This window comes from Ascidiella aspersa, chromosome 4, assembly GCF_963924565.1.
Source record: "Ascidiella aspersa chromosome 4, kaAscAspe10.2, whole genome shotgun sequence".
NCBI classification, from domain to species: domain Eukaryota; kingdom Metazoa; phylum Chordata; class Ascidiacea; order Phlebobranchia; family Ascidiidae; genus Ascidiella; species Ascidiella aspersa.
This window is the reverse complement of record NC_139450.1, coordinates 22,985,424-23,007,753: the sequence shown is the minus strand read 5'-3', so window position 1 is coordinate 23,007,753 and position 22,330 is coordinate 22,985,424. Positions and strand designations below refer to the sequence as shown.

General features: G+C 32.8%; 2 protein-coding genes across 9 annotated transcripts; both read right to left on the bottom strand.

Annotated features, from left to right (window-relative positions):
* Window positions 1–242: 242 nt before the first annotated feature.
* LOC146148720 (uncharacterized) lies at window positions 243–19,920 on the bottom strand. 8 transcript variants are annotated; one of them, XM_083387343.1, is made up of 21 exons: window positions 19,775–19,920; window positions 18,731–19,494; window positions 17,577–17,669; window positions 17,319–17,495; window positions 16,789–16,974; window positions 16,471–16,658; window positions 16,099–16,321; window positions 15,844–15,978; window positions 14,119–14,261; window positions 13,484–13,586; window positions 13,207–13,380; window positions 12,676–12,933; window positions 12,150–12,296; window positions 11,365–11,497; window positions 11,114–11,305; window positions 10,843–10,985; window positions 9,547–10,383; window positions 9,289–9,459; window positions 8,620–8,785; window positions 1,828–1,909; window positions 243–1,521 (listed from the first exon to the last, which is right to left on the bottom strand). In XM_083387343.1, the coding sequence occupies exons 1-21, from the start codon at window positions 19,821–19,823 to the stop codon at window positions 1,380–1,382; spliced, it is 4,506 nt and encodes a 1,501-aa protein (XP_083243469.1). In that variant the 5' UTR covers window positions 19,824–19,920; the 3' UTR covers window positions 243–1,379. The 8 variants fall into 8 exon arrangements, with proteins under 8 accessions (XP_083243469.1, XP_083243470.1, XP_083243472.1 ...); XM_083387344.1 differs by having other exon boundaries at window positions 10,843–10,979; XM_083387346.1 differs by having other exon boundaries at window positions 12,709–12,933.
* Window positions 19,921–21,025: 1,105 nt separating this feature from the next.
* On the bottom strand, window positions 21,026–21,846 carry LOC146148719 (uncharacterized). The gene has a single exon (XM_083387555.1). It carries the CDS (start codon window positions 21,707–21,709, stop codon window positions 21,122–21,124), a length of 588 nt encoding a protein of 195 aa, XP_083243681.1. The 5' UTR covers window positions 21,710–21,846; the 3' UTR covers window positions 21,026–21,121.
* Between the last annotated feature and the right edge of the window lie 484 nt (window positions 21,847–22,330).

Below are 22,330 nucleotides of genomic sequence, written 5' to 3'. Positions count from 1 at the left end.
TAAAATTAACCATGCTTTGTGTCGTGGTTGTGTAGCCACGGGTTTGATGCCAGTTTGCTCGAGTAGGTACTGTACACAGCCGTTGGATCATTTTTGCAACGGCCGCCGAGCTATCGATGGAAACCAACAAAAGAAATTCTGGCGCCAATTCCAACTGCTTGGCAGTGGATCTAAAACAAATCTAACAACAATGAGCACACTGGGAATAATACCATGTCCCCATAATACCATATGTCAGCAACTATTGTACCGCATTTCTGTATTCTTGCAGGTTTAAATAGAAAACAAAATAGAAAAAAAACATCGCAAAACGCAAAAGCACATAAAAAGAAAAATATTCATCAGTACAAAAAAGTTTTAACAGGGCTGTTCACGAAAAAACTAATATGAAAGGCAAGACATGCATTGCGCTTCTATTTCGTGAAGGCTGTGTGAAATGGCGATCTTAGAAAGTTAATCGTCAAAAGTAACGGTAAAAGGCAAGGCACATGATCAGACTAAACTTCGGTAAGGAAAGGGTAAACATTTTTATTCCTGTGATAGCAGGCAGTTAAGTTTGTTAGAGCCTTCAACTAACACATTCTAAAGTTTTAAAGACAGCAAATAAAATTTAGAAGAAAAAATGAAGTAGACTGAATTCACAGTTCTTTAACCGAAACTTCTCAACAGGCAAATGTAGAAATATTACTTAAACAGTCATGATACCACTCAAAAAACTTTTAGAAAAAAGTTAGCATGTAACTTTTGGTTTGCCACACATTCCAAATAAGAAAACAAGTAGTTCCAAGGTTATACACTTCCTGGAAGGGTCGTCCAACTTTAAATCTTTCCATGATACACATTTCCACAACATTTCTTATAATTTAAACATGTAAGCGTAGTTTCAGAACTGTGATCAACATACACATTTTGTCTGTCCATCAAAAAAGGCTAATAATAATAAATCCATCGTATGGCGATGTAATAATTTCAGGCAAACAGTCGAAGTAAACTAAATGTACTGCAATAAAAAAATATTTCAATATTGTAAGAAGGTAGGCTGTAGTTCTATTTTGTTGCCATTTTTTCTGACAATATTGCTTATCAGACTTCACAGTGATGCAAATCTACCCACCACATCGGCTACCAACTACATGAAAAAGTGGAATTTATACGCCATCTTGTGGCCAAATTTTGCGGAAATAGAAAACAAAACAATGTGTAATGTATTGCACGTCTACCTAGGCAGCGGTTTGAAGACTGTTGCACGGTTTATTTATACCTTAAAACAAATGGCAATAAGTATCACAAACAATTGGTTTAGTAGCACACACAAAGAAAGTAGAAAACAGGCAAAATAATACTGCCACAAATGTTAAGCCACAAGTTGTGCAAAATCATTAAACAATTTCACCTAGAGGTTGCTTAAACTGATTTTCGATCTTAGGTGAGTTACTGTAGCTACGTAAGCGGGTGGTCTTCGACTGATTCACAACAGCGCTGTGGTCAACCAACTGGCGTTCCAGGGAAGAAATTTCGCACCTGAAATCATAATTATGTTTCATTTTTTTTTTTTTTAAAGAAACTTTCTAAAAATAAAAAACGCACAATACAGTATCATTTAAATAAAAAATCTGACTAAAAACAAAATTATTCGCTTGTTTTTTTGCCGCCCTGTTCCAGAATCCGTGTTTCAGAAACAAACTTGTTCAGTTTAATTACAATACAAGATTTAATTATAGTGTATACACACTAAACGGGTAATAGATTTTATACACTTTTAGTAGATCGTATTTTCGAAATAAAAATCCATTATAAGAAAGGAACAAAAAAAGCACACCCCCTTACTTCAACGTCTTTAACATTTCTTCAACGTCGCGAACAGTTGATGAGATCTCAAGAGATGATGAACGCCGGTTCGTTTCATTTTCTAGTAAAAATACGATCCACACAGTTAACGAAATTATATTAACCACAAAATCAATTCAATTTTTTTATACGAGATAATATCAAGGATTTGAAATGAACCCGAATCTAACTTATATAAAACGGTTTAGATCTAATTTTGTCCGAACGGTAAGGGAACTAGGCCGGTTTTTATAGGATTTAAAAAGGTAAGAGGAACTAAACCGAATATTTTTAAAAAATCTAAAGAATAACAAGACCGGAATCTGTTAAAAATAGTGGGGGCGCTATCTGCGCTGGCATGCATGCGATAGGTAGACGTGAGATTTTTTGCACAGATGTTCATTTTGGCGTTTTATTTTGATTTTTGCCAGGATCCAACTTGATTTCGGTGTACTTCCCCCCCGTATAACCCCCTAAACCCCTCATTTTTGGAATTTAAAGTTATTGCTAATTAACGTATTGATGACGCCATCGTTAAAAGTCGTAAATACGTCAAATTTGTTTCTTAACCTCCTTTTTAGCTTATTATAATCACTTTTTATTTGATTTTAAATACCATTTTTGTTTTTTAGAATTAGAAAAATATTCCACTCAAGCTATGACGTCATAATGACGTCACATTTTTTTTCTTATTTACGAAAAAATGAGATTCAGTGAAGAAATCCTAATATATAATGTAAAAACCAATAAAATGCAGTATAATTACTTGACGTAAAAAATCAATCAATTACGAAACAATTAAAAATGCATTTGACAGTCAAGTTTAAGCTTAAATTGCAAAAAAGAGGTGTCTTTTTAGGAAAGTTTTAGAACAGGTAAAGTTGTTATTAATAACAGGTTAAAGTGAAGATTATATTTTTACCATAGACAAGGTCAACTTACTATTAAGTCAGAAAGGATTTACATTTAACGATCTCTTTTAACATTCAACTAGAAAGTAAGATCTTAAATTTAAAACAAGTATGTCTTTTTTAGCACTAAAAAAGGTTTCTGAGTATATTCAGGAAGAAAAAAACGCAGCAACTCCATTTAAACTTATCGATTTGGAATCACGGTACCATTGTATTCTTCAAAGGTTTGGTATAGAGCAGAATTCGCATTCTTCCAGGTTTTACCAATTGTTAAACAGCGAAATTCCAGACTTACAGGATTTCATTTCAAATGCCAACATTCGTTTTGTTTCCTTAAAATCCTCCACCCATAGTCCTTGTCCACGTGATTCGACCAATTCCAAGGTATCCAACAGTTAATAGGCTATTTCTTCCAAAAGGTACCATTTTGAGAGACGACTTTCTTACAATTGTCAAGAAGACTCAGTACCATCCAAGCTTAAATTATTTTTATCCCACTTACTCGAAGATCATAAAGTATCTGTTCAAGATTCCACTATGGTCATTTTTCGCAAGCTGTGAACACAATTGCTCAACTGATTTTATTTAACTTCCATACGTAAGTTTTCATTTTAATATTGACAAATTCAATATAACAACAACCTAAACTTAAAAATATATATGATATTATTCACAGGCGTAGTCAAATTCATACCGAAGCACCTAAACGAATCCGGCACCCATACGCTCGGGAAACACCTTTACCGATCTACATTAGATTGGCCACGTATTCCAAAACCGGATTTAAGCAATTATTTAAGATATACAACCACCTTGGTCTTTCGCCATGTTATGAGAGAATTGTACAGCTTGCCAATCAATACGGTAACGCAGTTGTAAATAACTTTTTCGTAGATAAAGCACCATCCAACTCTATTCATCGTAAAAACGTATTACAACATGTGCCGTTAATGCCCACATGTCATTTGAAAATTGGATAGACATAAAAAAATCATACTCTAGCCAACTCCAATTTTGGTACATGATATTAGGTTTAGAATGCAATGTGCTTTGTTTAATTAGATCTTTTAGGAACACAAGTTTGCTTTATATTTAAGTTCTCTGAAGGCATTTGTCCCTTGGTTGGCAAAAAATATAGTTTTACAGGCTCACAAGACAACATTTGGCATGTGGGTCTTTCCAAGCTGAGCCAATTTAAAACATTATATGCCACACCAATTGTTAAAATAAAGTCCAATGAATGTACGGCTATCATGCGGCCAACAACTACGGTACATGATAACACCAAGCTATTCAAAAATAAATCGTGGTCCACAGTTGGCCTACAACTGTGTTAGTGACTACCACAAAAAAAATTGCTCACACACGTACGTTGAACCGAACAATGCCACCTTAAAAGCGACTAATTTTCTCAGCTGTGCAAACTTATTTAGATCGAGATGTTCGCGGTAGAAAACTACTTTTTACCTGCGCTGTTTGTTTCTTGTTTTTACAACTCACATGAACATTGAAATTGAATATAAAACAATTACATTTCAAATGATCGAAAAAGATCAAACGGACATTTTTAATAAGCTTTCTTTACATGGCCATAAGTAGCTATTCGAAAGCATTTCAAGAACAAAAAAATTGCAGCGCTCAGTGCAATTCACTTTCACACAAAGTTGTTTTTCACAAAAGTAAATTTACATGCTATATAAGGCGACCTAGACTAAGGAACAGTCAGGAAGTTTCAATATTTTAACAGTTACCTGAATGTTTAGTGGTGCGGGCCAAAAACCAAAGCACACCGCGGGCCACATATTTTGGTTCCGCGGGCCGCAGGTTGCACGCCCCTGCTCTAAACTATGTGAGCTATAAGAAATGGATATCTGTCCATATAAAACATCTTAAAGAACTTCGAACCCGGCATCCCTACATTTTTCAATCATTTAAACAGGGTAAATTTACGGCGCAAAAGACTGCAAACCGCTTTTCGTGTATGGTGCTCGACCAAATCCATGAGCAGGAAAATGTCCATATTAAAGGAGTTGCTGGTGCAACATTACTTTTGAACAAAGACGACGCCTTGCGTCGATGGATGGTAGCAGCACACGAAATAACTTCAACTTTAAAAGAGTTTGAAACCGAAATTGGCATTACATCTCGTGATCGACGAGGTTATCATCATGACGAAGGTAGTTTGGTCCAAGTTAAATTTGAATGCAAAGTCAAATCATTGGTGTCATCAATTAGAGAAACGGGTAACCCTTTTTCAGAAAATTCAAAACAACTAATAAATTTGTATCAAGATTTGTAGCACCAGGAAGCGTTTCGAATGGAACCAAACAATATTTAGATTTTGTACGTAACGTTTTAATTGAACAAAAAACGTCACTTTGGGGAAAATTTCCTAACAACAAGCTTATTCTTTTTAAAACCATGTCAAAGCTCCGATCAGTCAAAAATCAAAACAACAATCTATCGCGAGTATTTTCAGAAATCACAGTTTGTTTTTTGCAATGCCTCGTAAAAATTCACGCTTGAGGATCAGATTACGGCACTCTCTTTTCTCATGAAAGTTAATATTTCCCTCCTTCTTTGTCCATAGACGGTCAAATAAGATTTGGGTCAAAGTCTGATTTAAAACGTATGATGATAGACTATCTAGGAAATCAAAGTTTTTCCAATCCACATTCTCCTTGTGTCATTTTTGATGGTGCCGTTTTAGGACAATCACTGTACATCCCCTCGTCCGTCAAGACGTTTCGCGAGTACCGCCATCACTTCTGGAAACACATTTTTTTAAAACCATACGGTTGTGAAAGTATAGATGTACTATTTGATCGCTATTTAACTGCCAGCATCAAGTCTTTTGCCAGGTTTAAACGTGTTGAGTCTGTTGTTACGATGTGATTAACATAAAAGAAAATGCCCCTATCCCGAAGAACTGGCGTAGCTTCTTAGTGGTTTAGGAAAACAAGGAAAATCTCTTTAATTTCCTTTAAACATCAAAGTAAGGTATGGACGGAAAAACAATTATTTCCACTGTTGGAGAACAGGTTTCAGTTTTAAGTGGACCAAGTAACATATCTAATTTAGAACTCCTTGGACCTTCGAACCATGAAAAAGCTGACACAAGGATTTTTCTGCATTGCGCACATTACGTAAAATCTGGTTTTAGGAATATATGCTTATTCGAACAGTGGATACAGATGTTGCTGTTCTGGCTGCTTTTAATGTAAAAAAACTTCAAATCAAAGAGCTGTGGATAGAATTTGGTGCTGGAAAAGAAAAACAGTATATTCCCGTTCACATGTTTGCCGACATTATGGCTGAAAAATGCAATGGCCTACCTTTTATCCATGCATTTACAGGGTGTGACACAGTGTCGGTTTTTCTAGGGCATGGAAAAAAACAAGCGTGGAATTGCTGACTTTCTTTCAACAAAATAGACACTGTTTTTCAATCATTATCACAATCAACCCTAAAAATTAATGAAGAACAAATGAAAGTGGTCGAAAAGTTGGTCGTTCGTGTTTATTCCAAAAGTAGCAACGCAACTGCAGTTAATGAATTAAGAAAAGAATTGCTGTTAACGAAGGGGTCGTCCGTGGATAAACTACCACCAACAGCAGCAGCTTTACTAAACCACGTCAAAGGGCAACTTATCAAGCTGGTTACGTTTGGGGGCGGTCCTTTTTTTGACCAGACGCTACTCAATGGGGTTGGTGTTGGAAAAGCAATCAGTTCCAGGTTCTATTTTGGACAGAATTGCCTCCAGCACATAAAACAAAACACATTATCATTTGTGGCTGCATCAAGGACTGCTCAATGAATTGCTCGTGTAGAAAGGCAAAATTAAGTTGTTCACCTTTGTGCAAATGTAAAAAGTCTTGTTTAACCTGAAGACCAGTGTAATAATTACATATTTTTTTATTAACAAAATGTTGTTTTTAAATAAATAATATATCGTTTTTAGCGCAATTTCTGGTTTTATTATTTTTCTAATTTTATTTACTGACTTTAACATAAATGTATTGTTTTTTATTTACCAATATGCATATATCGTTACAATTGTATTTTGCCCGGCATGTTGTTGATTTATCGCTAATTGATATCTTATTTACACAGTTTTTTCATCTTTTGATTATTAAATTATACGAAATTGAGAGACCTTGATGTATCATTTATTGTTGCTTTAGTTACAGCCTACATGCGACTAACTTGGGTGATTTTTAAACATTATAGTCTGCCTATATTGGACATATATTTTCGTCTATGTTCACACCATAAGACGAAAATTTTAACGTCTGCTGTGAAGTAATTTTGAAAATATGTGCAATTTCGACAACCGATGACGTCACTATGATGTCATAATTCTACTGAAGAGGTAAAAAGAATTCCAGAAAACAAAAACGCGAAATCAAATCTATAAAAGTGATAAGAATGAGGGGATATCTTGATTAATAAGACGAAATTCCTATTCTAGCGATGACGTTATCAAAACGGAAAATAGCCATAACTTTAAAATTATACGTCATAAAATTAAAAAAAATATATTTTTAAAAATATTTCTTTATTCTCGTTTGTTTAAGACCAGTCGCAGTTAATTTTGCTGAAGCTAAAATTTAGGGGTTTAGGGGGTCATACGGGGGGGAAGTACACCGAAATCAAGTTGGGTTCGGGAAAAAATCAAGATAAAACGTCAAAATGAACATCTGTGACAAAAATCTCACGTCTACCTATCGTTTGCATGCCAGAAGGTTTTTTGACACATAGCTCCCCCACTAAAAACAAGTCTTCTTTGGCATGGCGCCATACCTTACATTTTGTTAAGTTAATAAGAATATCAAAGCCCCCCTACTTCTGTATGGGCTTTGATATTCTTATTACGTCTTGTTAAGTTTGTCATGTTCGAATTTGTTTGTCCAATAAAGTATAATAAAGTGCGCAGGATGCAGGATAACTTAGGTTATTAGCAAAAGGAAATAACATAAGGTGACAAGGTATCCATAATACATAAAAAATAGTCTTACGGCAGACCTGTACAACATACGGCCGGCGCAACCCTTTAGTGCGGCGCGCTGGCGGCCCACAATGTATTAACATTTTTCAGTTCACTACAGAATTTCTTTTTTAAATTACTGCAGACTTGCTTGGAAAATGCGCTGAAATGTTTATTTAGTCATGTGTAGCGTATAATAGTTGAAGTGACTGTAAGCGACTACGCGTATAATACTTTAGTCACCATTCAGGGAGGACCAAATATTTCAGCTTGCAAGTCGCATTTCAAATTCAGTAGTGTAATCAACACTAACAGTAGCCCATAGGGGATTAACGTGTGAAGATTTTTTTGCCACAACAGAATACGCATAGTATGGGGGTTGCAACACAGCTAGTTTTTAAAAACATGGTCATAAACAGGGGCGGGTCGGGAAGGCAACGAAGCCATTTCTCACTAAAAAAATATATTTTTGCTAGCTTGTACGTAAGGAAAGTGTATTTTTATTAAATAACGGTATTTCGGGCAATATACGAATCTATTTTTATATGCTTAACGTATCACGTATCGTTTCAAGTTAAAACTTTTGCCAATTTAAACCAAATAAAGGTATTTTTTAACGCGAATAGACTGGATTTCAGCTGCATATTTTCACCGGAATTTGCTGTAGAGATTATATGCGAATTACACTGGTTACATCAACTTTAGTATGCGGTCTGTGAAGATTTTTTTGCCTGTTTCCGCCCTTCACAACCCCCAACAAAAAATGATATTCGCAGCAACTGAAGCTTGAAAGATGGCAGCAAAACACTCGACATTATTATAGAAACACAGATGTCTTACCGAAAAGTACATAATCCTGACAATAGATTTGAACAAAACCAAGCATCAATTAACCTGTCTCCAAGCAAGATGCTGGTAATTTAGTATCTTTCTCCTCTCGAGGGCTGGCGAGCCAGGAAAGTGACCTGAGATCGGCTTGCAACTTTCTTGACCTATGTTGGTATCGCAGTTTGTCGCGGCGAGAAATTTCCAATTGCTGGCCGCAAGATGTCAGTTTTACCTGTAATAATACAACAACTGTCTTTAATGGACCCATAACAATTACTAATCAATAAATTTTCCAGACCCTGTATGACTGTTGTTTCAACCAATTTCAACAATTTGAAACTGAGATATTTAGCAACAATATTGTCAAACATGATAAATTTGATAGTTAAAAAGATAGTACAGACTACAGACTCTATTGTAGACATATAAATAATAAACAATAATTTATTCGATGATCAATCATATATTTTTGTTTGTGTTTCATCTTTTAACCAAATGCAAAAACTAAAAGCGAATATATTTAGTATGTATTGTTTTGGTATTATATTGGCAAACATTATAAATTATGTTGGCAAACGTTAAATGTTGGCAAACGTAAATTTGAATACTTAAAATGAAAGTACAGACTATGTTTTACACATAAAAACAATAAATATTTGGTTTGTTGATCCATCATATAATTTCTACAGGGTAACTGAAAGGACATAAAAATATGTTTAATAACAAAACCTGTACCTGTAACTTTTCAACAGTTCTCCTTAACTTGGCGTTAGCTTCCACAAGGGAATAAATTCTTGTATTTGACTCTTTGATCTTCCTTTCTTGCTGCAATCGATCTGCCATGGCTTTTCTCCGATGCTTGTCATGGTCTCGTTCATGGCTGGTCCTTAGTTTTTTAATCTCATTCTGTTATTACATAAGATCAGGTAAAAAGATTAATAAATCAAAAGATGTTAAAACTTGGGATGCAAACGAAAACAAAATATTTATAACCTGAAGTGAAGTTACTTCATACTCTTGTGATTCTGCAACACCTTTCCAATGACACAGCTGTTGTTCAAAGTATTCATTGCATCCCAAACTTTTATAATTTATATCAGAAACAACAGGTGAATTATAATTCAATCGAGCCTTTAGGGAATTTAGTTGTATTTGTAAATTTTTCACATTAAGTTCTTGGTCTGCTAACTTGCTATCAGCAATTTTCAACTTTTTCTTCAAAACTTGAACAGTATTTTTGTAGGCTTTAAGTTTTTTATCGTCAGTTGAAGATAGAATCCTTGCAACATCATTTAGATTGGGAGGAGGGGAGATATAAACGTCGTCAGTTTGAATCAATGTAGAAGTAGAAGAAATGACAACATTATTATTGTTACAAATTTCTAATGAAGAACAATCAAGTGTTTGAACACAAACAGAATTTAATAGTTTTTTAGGAACCGGATTTTCAACTATATCGGGCGCTACTAACGATTCATGTTGGTTAGTCTGGCTGGACGCATCAACCAAACTAGTATCAAAAACTCCATTTGAAGACAGATATGTCTGTGTACCCACAACGCAAAAAGAAGAAACTAATATATCGGTTTGACTGGCAAAGTTTGCAGTAGCTCTGGGCTCAGGGTGCTGCCGACCAGAAAAAAGAGGCTGCAAGTTATGATCCGTTCGGGTTGAAGCCATGGTAGAAATTGAAGACAAACATCGTCCACATGTTGAACATTTAAAACGATGACTCAGTGTGTTAACGGATTTCTTAATAGAATCTTGAGGCAAAAAGGGTGGCTCTTTGTTGTGGCCTGAACTTACATCGCAGTATGTTTGAACCCCAAGCTGCAATATAAAATGAAATGCAAGGTATTTAAATAGAAAATAAATCGTTGCAGTTATTTTAACTTGGTCCTATGTGGTTGGGGCTGCTAGAGATTTTACGAACAATCTTGTGGATGCACATTTACTTTAATTACCCGTTAGCTTTTAAAAAATAAAGAACGAAAAAAAACATAGTTCTAAATGGGTAAAAGAACGGTACCATTTGTGCTATGTCTGGTAACACTTCTAATTGATGAATGGTAAAACCAAGTCAAATTGTTAAATGGATAGCGCTAGTTTGAGATCAATTAATTTGAATTACAAACAATAAAATAAATAACAACATACATGGCCAATAGGCCATAAAATCATATTTAGATAACTTGTTTGTTAGATGGTGTTCCGTGAGATGAGTATTAAAATCTTTGCATAAGAGTTCTAAAAATATTCAAGATAATTGTTTAACAAAATTATGCATACTTGGCTTATGGGGTGGGACGTTTGATTAAAAGAGCGCTTGAATGGGGAAGATGTTGGAGTACATGGCTTGTTATCATGTTCTGTTTGTGTTGAGGTATCCTTCACATGACTACATAATTCCTCAATAAAACCAGCATCTGAAACTTCCATAAATTTCAAGTAAAAAGTAAAAACTGATGCTACGTTTGCCTGGATTTTTTGGTGCATATTTAGAGGATTTCAATATTCATTAAAATTAAATTACGTCTTAAACAATTTTTTTTATAAATACCTCTTGCGTCTGCAGCAACTTTCGACTTGTCGAAAGTTTTTTTGATTTGATCTGAGGTTGTTTGTGCCCATTGTTGATAGTAAGTTTGAAGGGAGACAATATACCTCTGTTGCTGAGCAACTGCCTGGCGCAATTTATCTCTCTCTTCTATGGCTTGTTCAAGTTCTCCAAAACAACTATTTTCCAGAACAACTATCAAAAAAGCATTTCTTGAAATAATAAAAAAAAAGATTTTAAACAGTAAAAAATACTTTTGTCATTTGTTGACACAGATTTAAGCTGCAGTTCATCCAACAATTTTATAGCATTTCTGTTCATTTCTTGTTTGACAGTTACGAGCTCTTCAGTTAGGTTTTTAATTTTTGAATTGAGTTTTTCAATTTGCTGAAAAATAGGCAACAAAACATTAAAAATAAGTTTTTTTAAGGTAAAGAGAATAAATAATAATAACATACATGTGCTTTGCTCACCACAAAATGCAAAATATACATCACATGCCTTATTTAAGCTAGACAATGCATGGTAAACTTCACTATTAAATGCTATACCTGTCACGTGTAAGCTAACTTTGTTTTGGGTTTTTTCAGCTGTAGCATTAAGAGGTTTTTAAACTATTTTGGTATTTGGCAGTAATAATCACTTTATTGCTATAGTTGTTTCATGGTAGTAACTAATAACTTATAAATTGTTGCCCGCATATTCCTCTCTGTTAATCCTGTTGAAAGGTAAACCTTTGTTGCATTAACGATGAATAAATAAATTTAACTGACATATGCAAGACAAGCAGCGCAACATTGTCGGGCAAAGTTATACATGGGTGCAAGTTATATAAGGGCAAGTTATACAGGTTATTAGTTTTAACTAAACAAACTAGCAGGGTGCAGCAACTCTCCATAGTGCAAAGTTTAAGTTTATCAAGTTCACAGGTATTTATTCTTTAAACCAATAGAACAGTGAAGCACAAAAACAGACAGCAAAACAGTTATATTAGCTAAGCAGCTAAAATCAAGGGATAGCATCTGGGCCGCAAACTTACCTGATGCTGGTTAAAACGAACTTTCTCTAAGTCAGAACTTATATTCATTTCTTTCTCCCACTTTGTGTTTGTTGTCAATAATGCTCTTTGAAGTTCTATGTTTTCTTGTTTGATTTCTTTGCAATGTTTTTGCAACTCATTCAGTTTCTGCGAAAACAGAACTATTTGTGGTTGTGATGTTTATGTAAATCAAAAGTTTCTACAAAGAATTCCAACATAAATGCTTTGTCACAAAGAAATGAGGAATTTAAGTCGGCACTATAGCCAAAATTACAAACATAGAATAGCATAAAATAGCAAAGCTTTTTAGAAGCATCAAAGTGTTAAAATAATAAGCAACCAGACAGTACACTTTAAGGTAGGGATAAATCCAGAGCAGGCTAACTTAAAATGAGACAGCTGTTGTCTTGTGTTAAATCCCTTGGGATTAATTACAGCCTACTTAATGGCAGTCTATATTATCAACTATTAGGGCAGCACAAAATGATATGATATAATCATGCATATGTTTTAAGTTTTAACCTACCTCTTCATAATCATTTTTCAATTTAGAACTAACCATTTTAATATTGGCACGATCAGATTCAATTTCACCCAATTGAAAGTTTAATTTGTGCAGTTCAGCTTGATGACTTGAAGCTTTAATTTCAATTTGTTTTGTTTGGATATCCAACTTTCCGTGTAACTCTTGCAGTTCATTCTGCAATTTGACTATAAGATCTGGATGGCGAGTTACACCTTCTTTAGAGTTAACATTGCCAACACAGGTTGAAGTGTCTTCAATCTTTAAAAAAATATATTGAACAGTTGACAACAATTATTTCTGCTTACACATGTGTTTTATACAAAAAGCTGTTGAAAACTCTGATTAAAAAATATTTGAGGACCATTTTCTAAATAAAGAATAGACAAGATTAAAACAAAAATGTCAAAACATAAAAATTGTTTAAAAATATCAGCATATTGAAATTTACAAAGAAATTTAAATCTTAATTTCCATTAAGAGTTAATTGCTATTCACATTTCTGCTTGAATAAAGACAGGTGTACCAAATTACCTTAAGCCGCAACTGTTGAACTTCATTTGTCAAGCATTTTATAGTAAGTTGGGAAGCATCATGTAATTTACTTGTTCTGTTTTGCTTCTTTTTAAAGTCATTCAGTTCCCGGTTTAATTTTACAATTTCATCATTTTGGAGATAAACTTTAGCTGCTGTTTTGTCTAGTTCAGTCTATATTTTTTTAGGTTTATTTTATTTCAAATACTAAATAGCTACAAACAGCAACATGAAAATAAAAATAACAAAACCTCAACTAAAAATTTAAAAAACAAACCTTTGCTAAAGATACTTTTAATACTTCTGCCTCAAGTGCATCGGAAAGTTTGTTGTAGTTTTGTTTACTTTCTTTGAGTGCAAGACTTTTTTCTTGCAGGTTACTGTTAATAAAATATGGAAGTTTTGTTTCTGAGCACACCTGGAAGATATTATTACACAAAACAACAACTAACATAAAAAAAGTTAACACAACCAAAATCTATCACTAATTTTAATTATTAAATATAACAACTATAGCAACAGTAACTAAACTTACAGGCAATTTTTGGATAAATATTATTGAAGTTTTATTGCTTTCAAAAGTTTAGTTTTAAACAAGCCCAACAAAAGACAGACTTAACAAGGTAACGTAATTTGGCTTGATTCCGTTTTTTTCAGCCATGAAATATTGTGGGGTGAGATATTATGATATCACTATGAGTGAATCGCTATTTATCAACCCGTTTTAAGTTATAGAATGAGTAGAATACAGGGCTACAAAGTCAAAGCTGGCTTGGAGCTAGATGGAGTAGGTTAATATGGCTTCTGATTTAGAATTGACTTTATTTTCTAGGCTGGATTCAGATTATATAATATTATTTTCTCAGTCAAGTTGGACTTTAACTGAATGCCATAGTCCTGGTTTTAACATACCGTGACAACTCATGTTCTTTTGCTGCAACAGAACTCAATGATTTTTCTTTGTCTGCCAAGGTGCACTTTATTTTCACTACTTCATGTAGTGCCGAATCTCTTTCCTGTTTTGCTGATTTGATTTGACAAATCAGCTGCTCGATCTGCAAAAAGATTTTAGAATGACAAAAAGGCTATATTGCCAACTGATGCCATCATATGTTTTATATATATTTAAAGTTTTCCATGCTTTTCACCTTAAAAACAGGTTTACAAAAAAAAATAGCGAGAAGTACCATCAACAGGGTAAAAAAAACAAGTTGGCTACTAACTGAGCTGCTAATGGTTCCACTTTTTGACACTGTTGTAATACCCAATTCCCAAAGGGATTATTTGGGATTAAAACCAACAACAGAGTGTCGACAAAAATAAACAGCAAATTTTGGTTTAATAGACCAAAAAAACACGATAGGAGCCAAAAGTGGGTGTACAGAGCATTTTTAAACATTAATTTTAATTTAATAGGAAAACGTTAATCCAAAAGCATGAGCTTTCGATCATAACCAACATAAACAAAAATGTACAAAATTAAGAAAAACTGAAGTAAGCTTTTTGTAATTTTTGTTTGGTTTAGAATTTTATTAAAATTTTGTTTTAAGTTATCTTTAACAACTATACACAGCACAGGCCTGGTTTGTTGCATTAGGTTCAGATAGAACTTTGTTTTTGCCTCAGATAGTTGTGTATCTCTGATATGAACAACTGAGCAGCATTTGCTGTGTCTCTTTTCGGCTGGATTTGAAACTAATCAATTTTATACTTTGATAATCTGCTAGGTCATTGTCATTTTTTTGCAATTCTGAACTGTTACTCAACAATTTTCTAAAAAAAAAACTTGTTTAAGCAACGACAGACGACACCGAGACACTAGAATGCAGTATTTCATAAAATAATACAATGTTTAAATCAATGCATTCTTAATAGGTCAAAAAAATAACAAAATATATTTTTGAACACAGATTTTGAAAGTCTGAAGCGTATGTATGACATTGACACAACACAATTTATTAAAAATAAATAAATAAATAAATAAAAAATGACAAAAAAATTAAATTTAGGTTGGATTAATCAGAAGACATTGTTTTTTTTCTGCTAACTAATGCAAATGTTTTTTACCCCAAGTGACTATATTCCATTATGCTAGTAAAGCTTAGTAAAACATCATCGGTTGAAATTACTTTATTAGGATATTTTACAAATTTTAATAATTTTGAAACACTTCAAAATGAGCACTGGAGAGAAATTCTTAAAAATGTATAATTTTCCTGACTAGCTCCATAAGAAATAATAAATACAAAGTTGTTTCACCATTTTTATGCCATTTCTGTTTTCAAGGTGAGGCATGGTTTACATTTCAGAAAATGCAACTTTTTAAATAATTTAAACCGAATTCATTCTAGTATTTTATTTTTAATCCTGCAAATAATAGAATGTTCCTTCTATCAAAATGCATAGTTACAGTGTCAGATCTGTCTATCTTGTTTAACACTTTTGAGTATCTAATAATGGGTTTTACATATTACTGTTTTTAAAAAACTGGAACCATTTGTTTAAAGGTTTCTTGAACTGAATTTATTGCCATACAGTAAAATATCAAACCTCAATTTACCATTGTTGTGTTACAGAGCCTCTTTACTCAGCTAAATATGTTTATATTTATAAAAAATTGAAATTTAGAAAGGTAACCTGATTGTTTTTGTCATTAACTCTTTGAGTTTGGGTTGTCAAATTTTCTTTGAGATGACCAGAATCACTTTCCAATTTTGACATTATTAGTTTCATTTTGCTGTTGTCACTTTTCCCTTTTTCAACAAAGTTTGACTGGAAATAAATTTTTACTATCATAAACGTGGTTGGAGTGGCTGATTTTACATAATTTATAATTCAATTAAATACAAATGGAATAATTAAAAACATAATACAAAAACATATATATATTACCTTTAAAGCAATCTCTTTCTTTATCAGTATAAATCCTGCTTCCACCTTGTTTAGGTCACCATGGAGCCGGGATACAACCTTATCCAAGTTTTCTTTTTCTTTTAGTTTGATTGAAAGTTCGTCCTCTAGTGATTTATTTATGCTCTTATAATCTAGTACAGATTTTGTAATATTCTCTTTTTCAAAAGACATCTTCTCTTGACTTTCCTTCAACTGCAAAATTCTGAAAACAGAATTATATTTTTAGGATTGACAAATAGTAGAACACCCTTTTATTAAATACAATAAAACAATAAAATAAATGGTTGCATAGAAATATTCAAGTTTAAAATGAATAGAAGTATGTGTACCAAACAAAATATTAAACATCACCTTTCTTGCAATCTCTGTATTGACATTTGCTGTTCAATGGATTGTTGGTTACTTTCAGACAATTGCTTTGCATATTCATCCCGATCCGAACGAATTAATCTTATATATGATTGTGTCGCAATACTGTCATCTGTACTCTGAGTTACCAGGAGGGATAGCTTGGCATTTTCACTTGTAATGTTATCCAACTAAAAAATTATATGCAATTTGTGTTATTTACATGCAACAAAACCAGTGTTACAATTTCCTAAGTGGATATACCAAGAAATTAATTTATGGTGGCAAAAGTAAACATTAAACACACATAATTGAACAGACCTCTTTTTGTAGAATATTGTTCTGCATTTCAATCATTGAAGCCTTGTCCTTGGTTTTATTTAACAGATCTTTTACTTCCAATTTTTCCAGATTAACTTTTTCTAAATCTCCAGTGATTTCTTTATTTTTCTGCTGAAGTTGACAAAGGTTCTCTTCGTTATGAAGAAGTTCTGATAAGTATTTTTCCTACAATAATAAAGACAAAAAGAGAACAGGGTCTTTGTATGCATATTAAACTGTAGATGGTGGGTATTTCATAACCTTTTTTTCGGACACCTAAACAGTGTATAACTGACAATTCAACTACTAGTGCAAGCTTGCACATAACAGTAAAGTAAAAAATTACAAAAAAAATTTCAATTGTTCAATGTTGTAAAATCTAGACTAAGCATAAACTTAATTGAATTTTCAGACCCAAGTAACGCCAATGTGTAACAAGTAAAAACTAATTTATGATAACGATACATTGCTAAATTTTATTATCTGTTCAAAGCAGACATTTATTTTATCACTGATAAATTGATAGTCACCTTATGATGTTTTAAAGTTGACTTCAGAATGACTAGACTTTTTTCAAGCTGTTTTGATTTTGTTGCAGCCTGAGTAAATTGGTTGTTAGTTGCAGTAATTTTTTCACAAGCTTCTTGGTAATCAAGTTGGAGTTGTTGCTTTGCAGAAACAAGTATAGCAGTATCTGCTTGCGATAACTAAAAATATATAGATGTTAACTAACCAAGTAATTTGTGTCAAGAAAAAAAAGAATTTAGAAATAGCAACAAAACACAAACCTTCAGTGATTGTTTTAAGTGCTTTATTTCAGTAATGAGAGCTGAAGTTTTATCATTGGAACAAACAGCAGAGTCACTCTGAACACAAAAAGTCTAATTAAAAAAAAATGACTAAATTAAAATAGTATGCCTAATCAGTGGCGTATCCAGGGGGGGTGTGGGTTGGGGGTTCGGACCCTCTCTTTCGCCTTACGTTATACGTTCGGGTTGGCTGATCAGCAAGTGTGTGTTAGACAATTAATAACAATCAATCAACCGGTCTATGTAATTCATCGGGCCGGCTGCCACTTTGACAAACTATACACGAGTCCATTTTAAAAACTTTTTGACTATTTTAACTATGTAAGTGCGAAAAATGTTGGCGCTTCGCGCAAATGTTCTTTCTACGTCCTTTATTTACGTTTTGATGCTGTCTTTTGACTAGATCAGCGCTTCTCTAGGGTTGCGCTGTGGAAAGCTGCCAAGTGCGTCGCAAACAAACGGAAAACGTATTCAAAAATATTGGACATATATTTTTTTAACATTTTTTTTATTTTTATTTTCGGCAATGTAATAAAAACTTGCAAGAAATTTAAAAGAAATGCCGTTATCCCCCCCAAAAAAAATTGCGCTTGCATCGCTCGCCAGGTGTGCACTCAGTTAAAAACAATAAACAAGATTAACTATTGAAGTGGCGTTTTTGCAGGTGTTGCGCTAATCAAATAACACCAGGGAAAACAAACAAATTTGTTTAGTATTGCAGGTGGCGAAAGACGTGCTTGTAATTTAGCATAGTCCCGTTCATGGATCTACCAAAATCAATCACATATATTTCACGGTTTTCGTTTTTCTCCTGAAGTTAACGATTGCACACAAAGCGGTTTCGCAGCTGGCGTTTGGCAGAAATGTCGACGATGCACGTGTTCGCTTTGCGTCTAAAAATTTGCTTTTGCTGGACGTTAATTGGCTGTTTCTGATGATTTTTTTTATTATTTATGATGTCATTACAATCACTGTTTTATGACGTCATATCTGTCACTATTCTATGACGTCATTAACATAAGACGGAAAAACAGGGAATTCCCTAAGTTGAAAATTCGGGACCCCCCCCCGCCCCCTTTTTGGATTTCTGGATACGCCCCTGTGCCTAATTTACTTAATTGATGCATATTTACATGGTTACTTGCAGGAAATTGTTCCGAAAGTAGCAAACCATCTTGATCCAATGACATTGATGAACATGTAAATGTAGTCACGTCAGACAATTGATCAATAGAATCTGAAATGGAAGCATCTTGTGCATCTGGTAAAGATAGAAATCTCCTTGGTTGATTAACAGTGGTAAGCAGATTGTCAGTAGCAGTAGCAGCAGTGTTATTTGGTAAGTGGCATGGCAGTGATAAAAAATAATTTTGTTTTTCTTCATATATTGAATTGCCAGACAGAATATTGTTGTCTCTGACATCTTGATTTCTTTTTAAAGAAAATTCCCCAAATACAGATTGCAGGGTATCAGTTTCTTCATCACTAGATGGCTTAAAGGATAAAGAAACAGATCGTTCAAAGTCTTCAGGAATTGTATCAGACAATATACTTCCAGAATCAAAAATACTGTCATTTGTTAACATAGAATTTTCAGAGTCAGATGCATCACCATTTGAATGTACATAAGTTATATTCTGTTTTATATGTGTCAGGTCAGGTAAATGATTGTCTTTCGGGAATTTTGTAACGCAGTGTTCACTTTTAGGCAAGCTCATGTATGTTGGTAGTTCAACTGGCTTTGCCTCGATGGTTCTTTGTCTGCGCATCTTGCAGATTGAGGAAGATACTGATGTTGTATTGCTGGTGTTACCACCAGAACAATTTTTAGTAGTCAAAGTAGCTCTTGAATATTCCACACCACCATTATCATTGAAGAAAGATTGATTTGCCGCAACTAAAAAAAGCTTTAGATAATACTAAAAGGTGTAATAATAGATAATAATAAAAGCTTTTAGAAATGTTGTTAAAGTTTGACATTCTTTTATTTTAGACAATTCTGTTACAAGTATTATTTTTTAGCTAGACGCAATATTTCAAATACATTTGGATAGTATAGAACAAAAATATTTACCTAATCAACAATATACGATCATTGATGTCATTGATGTTGTTAAACAAAGAGTTTAAATTAGATTTGGCAACACACATATTAACTACATAATTATATTAATTACCTTTTATCAATTTGGTGGTGGTTTCTTTGGAATAAAAGTTTTGTTTCATAGGGAAAATTGTAAACAAAAAAATTAAATAGCATATTAAGATTTTTTATAAATTTCAATGTAAAATACTTGTTTGAAAAACAAATTTAGTATTACAAGACTATACCTAAAAAAGAAAACATGTAAAATATAATATATATAGAAATAATAAAATTATAAACACCAATTTAATATTTAAATTATAATAGTAAACTGGCGTTGATCCACAAATAGTAGAACAGAGAATTATTAAAATCAAACATGTAGATAAAAAGCTTGATTTGAAAATAACATGTTTCAATTATTTTGTGAAAAAAGTAAAAAAACATTTTGTAGAGCCAAACAAAACTCACCCTTTATTTAACATAAAAAAATAAGTAAAATCTCACATTTTAAATGGCCCTTGATAAACATATACAAACTAGAATTACGGTAATATTATTTTGGGTATCACTGTTTACCCTAATGGTGTTTCAATATAACTTGGCATGTTAAAACAACTTGTTACTTTCTTACACCATAAGTACAACATAATAATATATTTTGGTTGTTTCGAAACTTACAGCCTGTTGTAAGTTAAAAAAAAACAATATCTACCAGAAATATATTAAGAAATTTCACTAGTTAATGATAGTTTAACGAATAAGCAGAAAAGAGATCTTACTTGTCAAAGAATGCATTCCAATAAAAAAATTTAAATATTTAAGAAAAAAAAAAAAAAATTGCCAGATACTTGTTCAAAACAGGCCTATTTTTAGAAGCAGTTGATGTTTAACAAGTGGTATAAGAATATTATCTCATGATAAGGGCGATTATTTTTTGACTTATCAAAAAAGGTCATAATTTTGTCAAAATTTACATGTTAGGTCAAAATTTGTCAAAATTGTTTAAAGTCAAAATCGAATAAAAATGCACATAAGTCGTTTACAATGTTAAAAAAAACAAAAGTCAGCTTTATGTAACCGTGTGTAATTTTTTTTTAATTTGCATTCAATTATATATTTCAAAAAAATATAGTTAACTGTTTACACAACATTTTTCTAAAATAACCAGTGTCTTGTTTTCTATGGCATTTTTATAGTTGTTTTGTCTTTTTTAAATAACAAAAATATCAATTAAATATTTTCTTGAATTTTGCATTAGCCCGAAAAAATAACTGATTTGTGTTGAAACAAAATTTCGTCAAAATAAATTATTTTTAGGTCAAAATTTAAATTTTTCAGGTCAAAATTTAAATTTTTCAGGTCAAAATTTCTTATTTTTTAGGTCAAAAAATAATCGCACTACTCATGATATTGAATTTACATCTTTAGGAAAGTGTTATTTTTTACTGTTTGTTAGTGAAGCCTCTTCGTCGTCTTCTATTAAATGAACTCCTCTATGAGCAGGTTTTTGCAATTTTCGCCGTTTTGACAATTTTGACTTATTAGGAGAGTGTTTCACAAAAAGGGCGGAGGTTATAGGTTTTTGTGAAGAACCCGTATGAGTAGAAAGAATTTCTAAAGTTTTATCTGAAGTACTTTCCAAAATAGTTGAAGACATAATTTCATTCAGTGATGAATCACATAAAACAAGCAAACTGTCTTTAGTTATTGCCTCTGCATATTCACGAATTTGTGAAATTTCCTTTCTAAATTTTTCAGGAATGTATGGAACAGTTTCAAGATGAAGGCGTGTAACATGAGCCCCATTTTCTTTGTAGTCTGCAATTTCAGCATCCTTTTTCTTTAAAGCTTCTTGCAGAAGAGAATTTTCAAACATTAGTCTTGAAAGTGTAGTTATGAGTGGTCTAGAAAGCAACTGTTTGGTTGCAGACAATCTTTCGTTTTCTTGCTTAGAAGAGCAGTGAAATGTCCAATAAAATGGAAAGTCATGGCGAAAGTTGTTTGAAAGTTCTAGTAATAACATGTAAGGACTTACAGCGGATGTTGTAAAGTCGCTTTGTTGTTTCACACTTTGTTGCAAATGGGCAATAACAGATTCCACTGGAGCTTCTAGTCGAGAGTTATTTGCAGTAAATGTTTTAGCTATTTCTTCTTTGTTTAAAGACTCAAGAAAAACTGTTGAACTATCGCTTACAGCAATTGTATAGGAGTTATTATTGGTTACTAAAAATTTTACAAGCCAATTTTTTAAACCTTTATCACTAACAAGGGGTTCCCATCTTGCACTTAATAAATTCTCCATAATCTGTAATTTAAAAATATATACAGCGGTGGATTTAGTAATATTGTTTGGAGGGCATATAAAAAAAATTAAACATAACAACACAAAGTTATGTCATAACATCATAAAACAAGTAATCTAAGAGAACCTGCTGTTAGTTAAATTCATGATCATTAAATGTCAAATTAAATAAAGTCTATATAGATCCAAGTTACAGGTTGGAAACTGTCTAAGAGAATTTGTATTTTATTTAACTTAAAACCAAAGACCACACAATAACTGCATAAGGTTCCATATTAGTCGCAGCCCAACGGCTGTCTGTTAAAAAAGGAGGCATCCGGCTTAATAATATTAAATTTAACT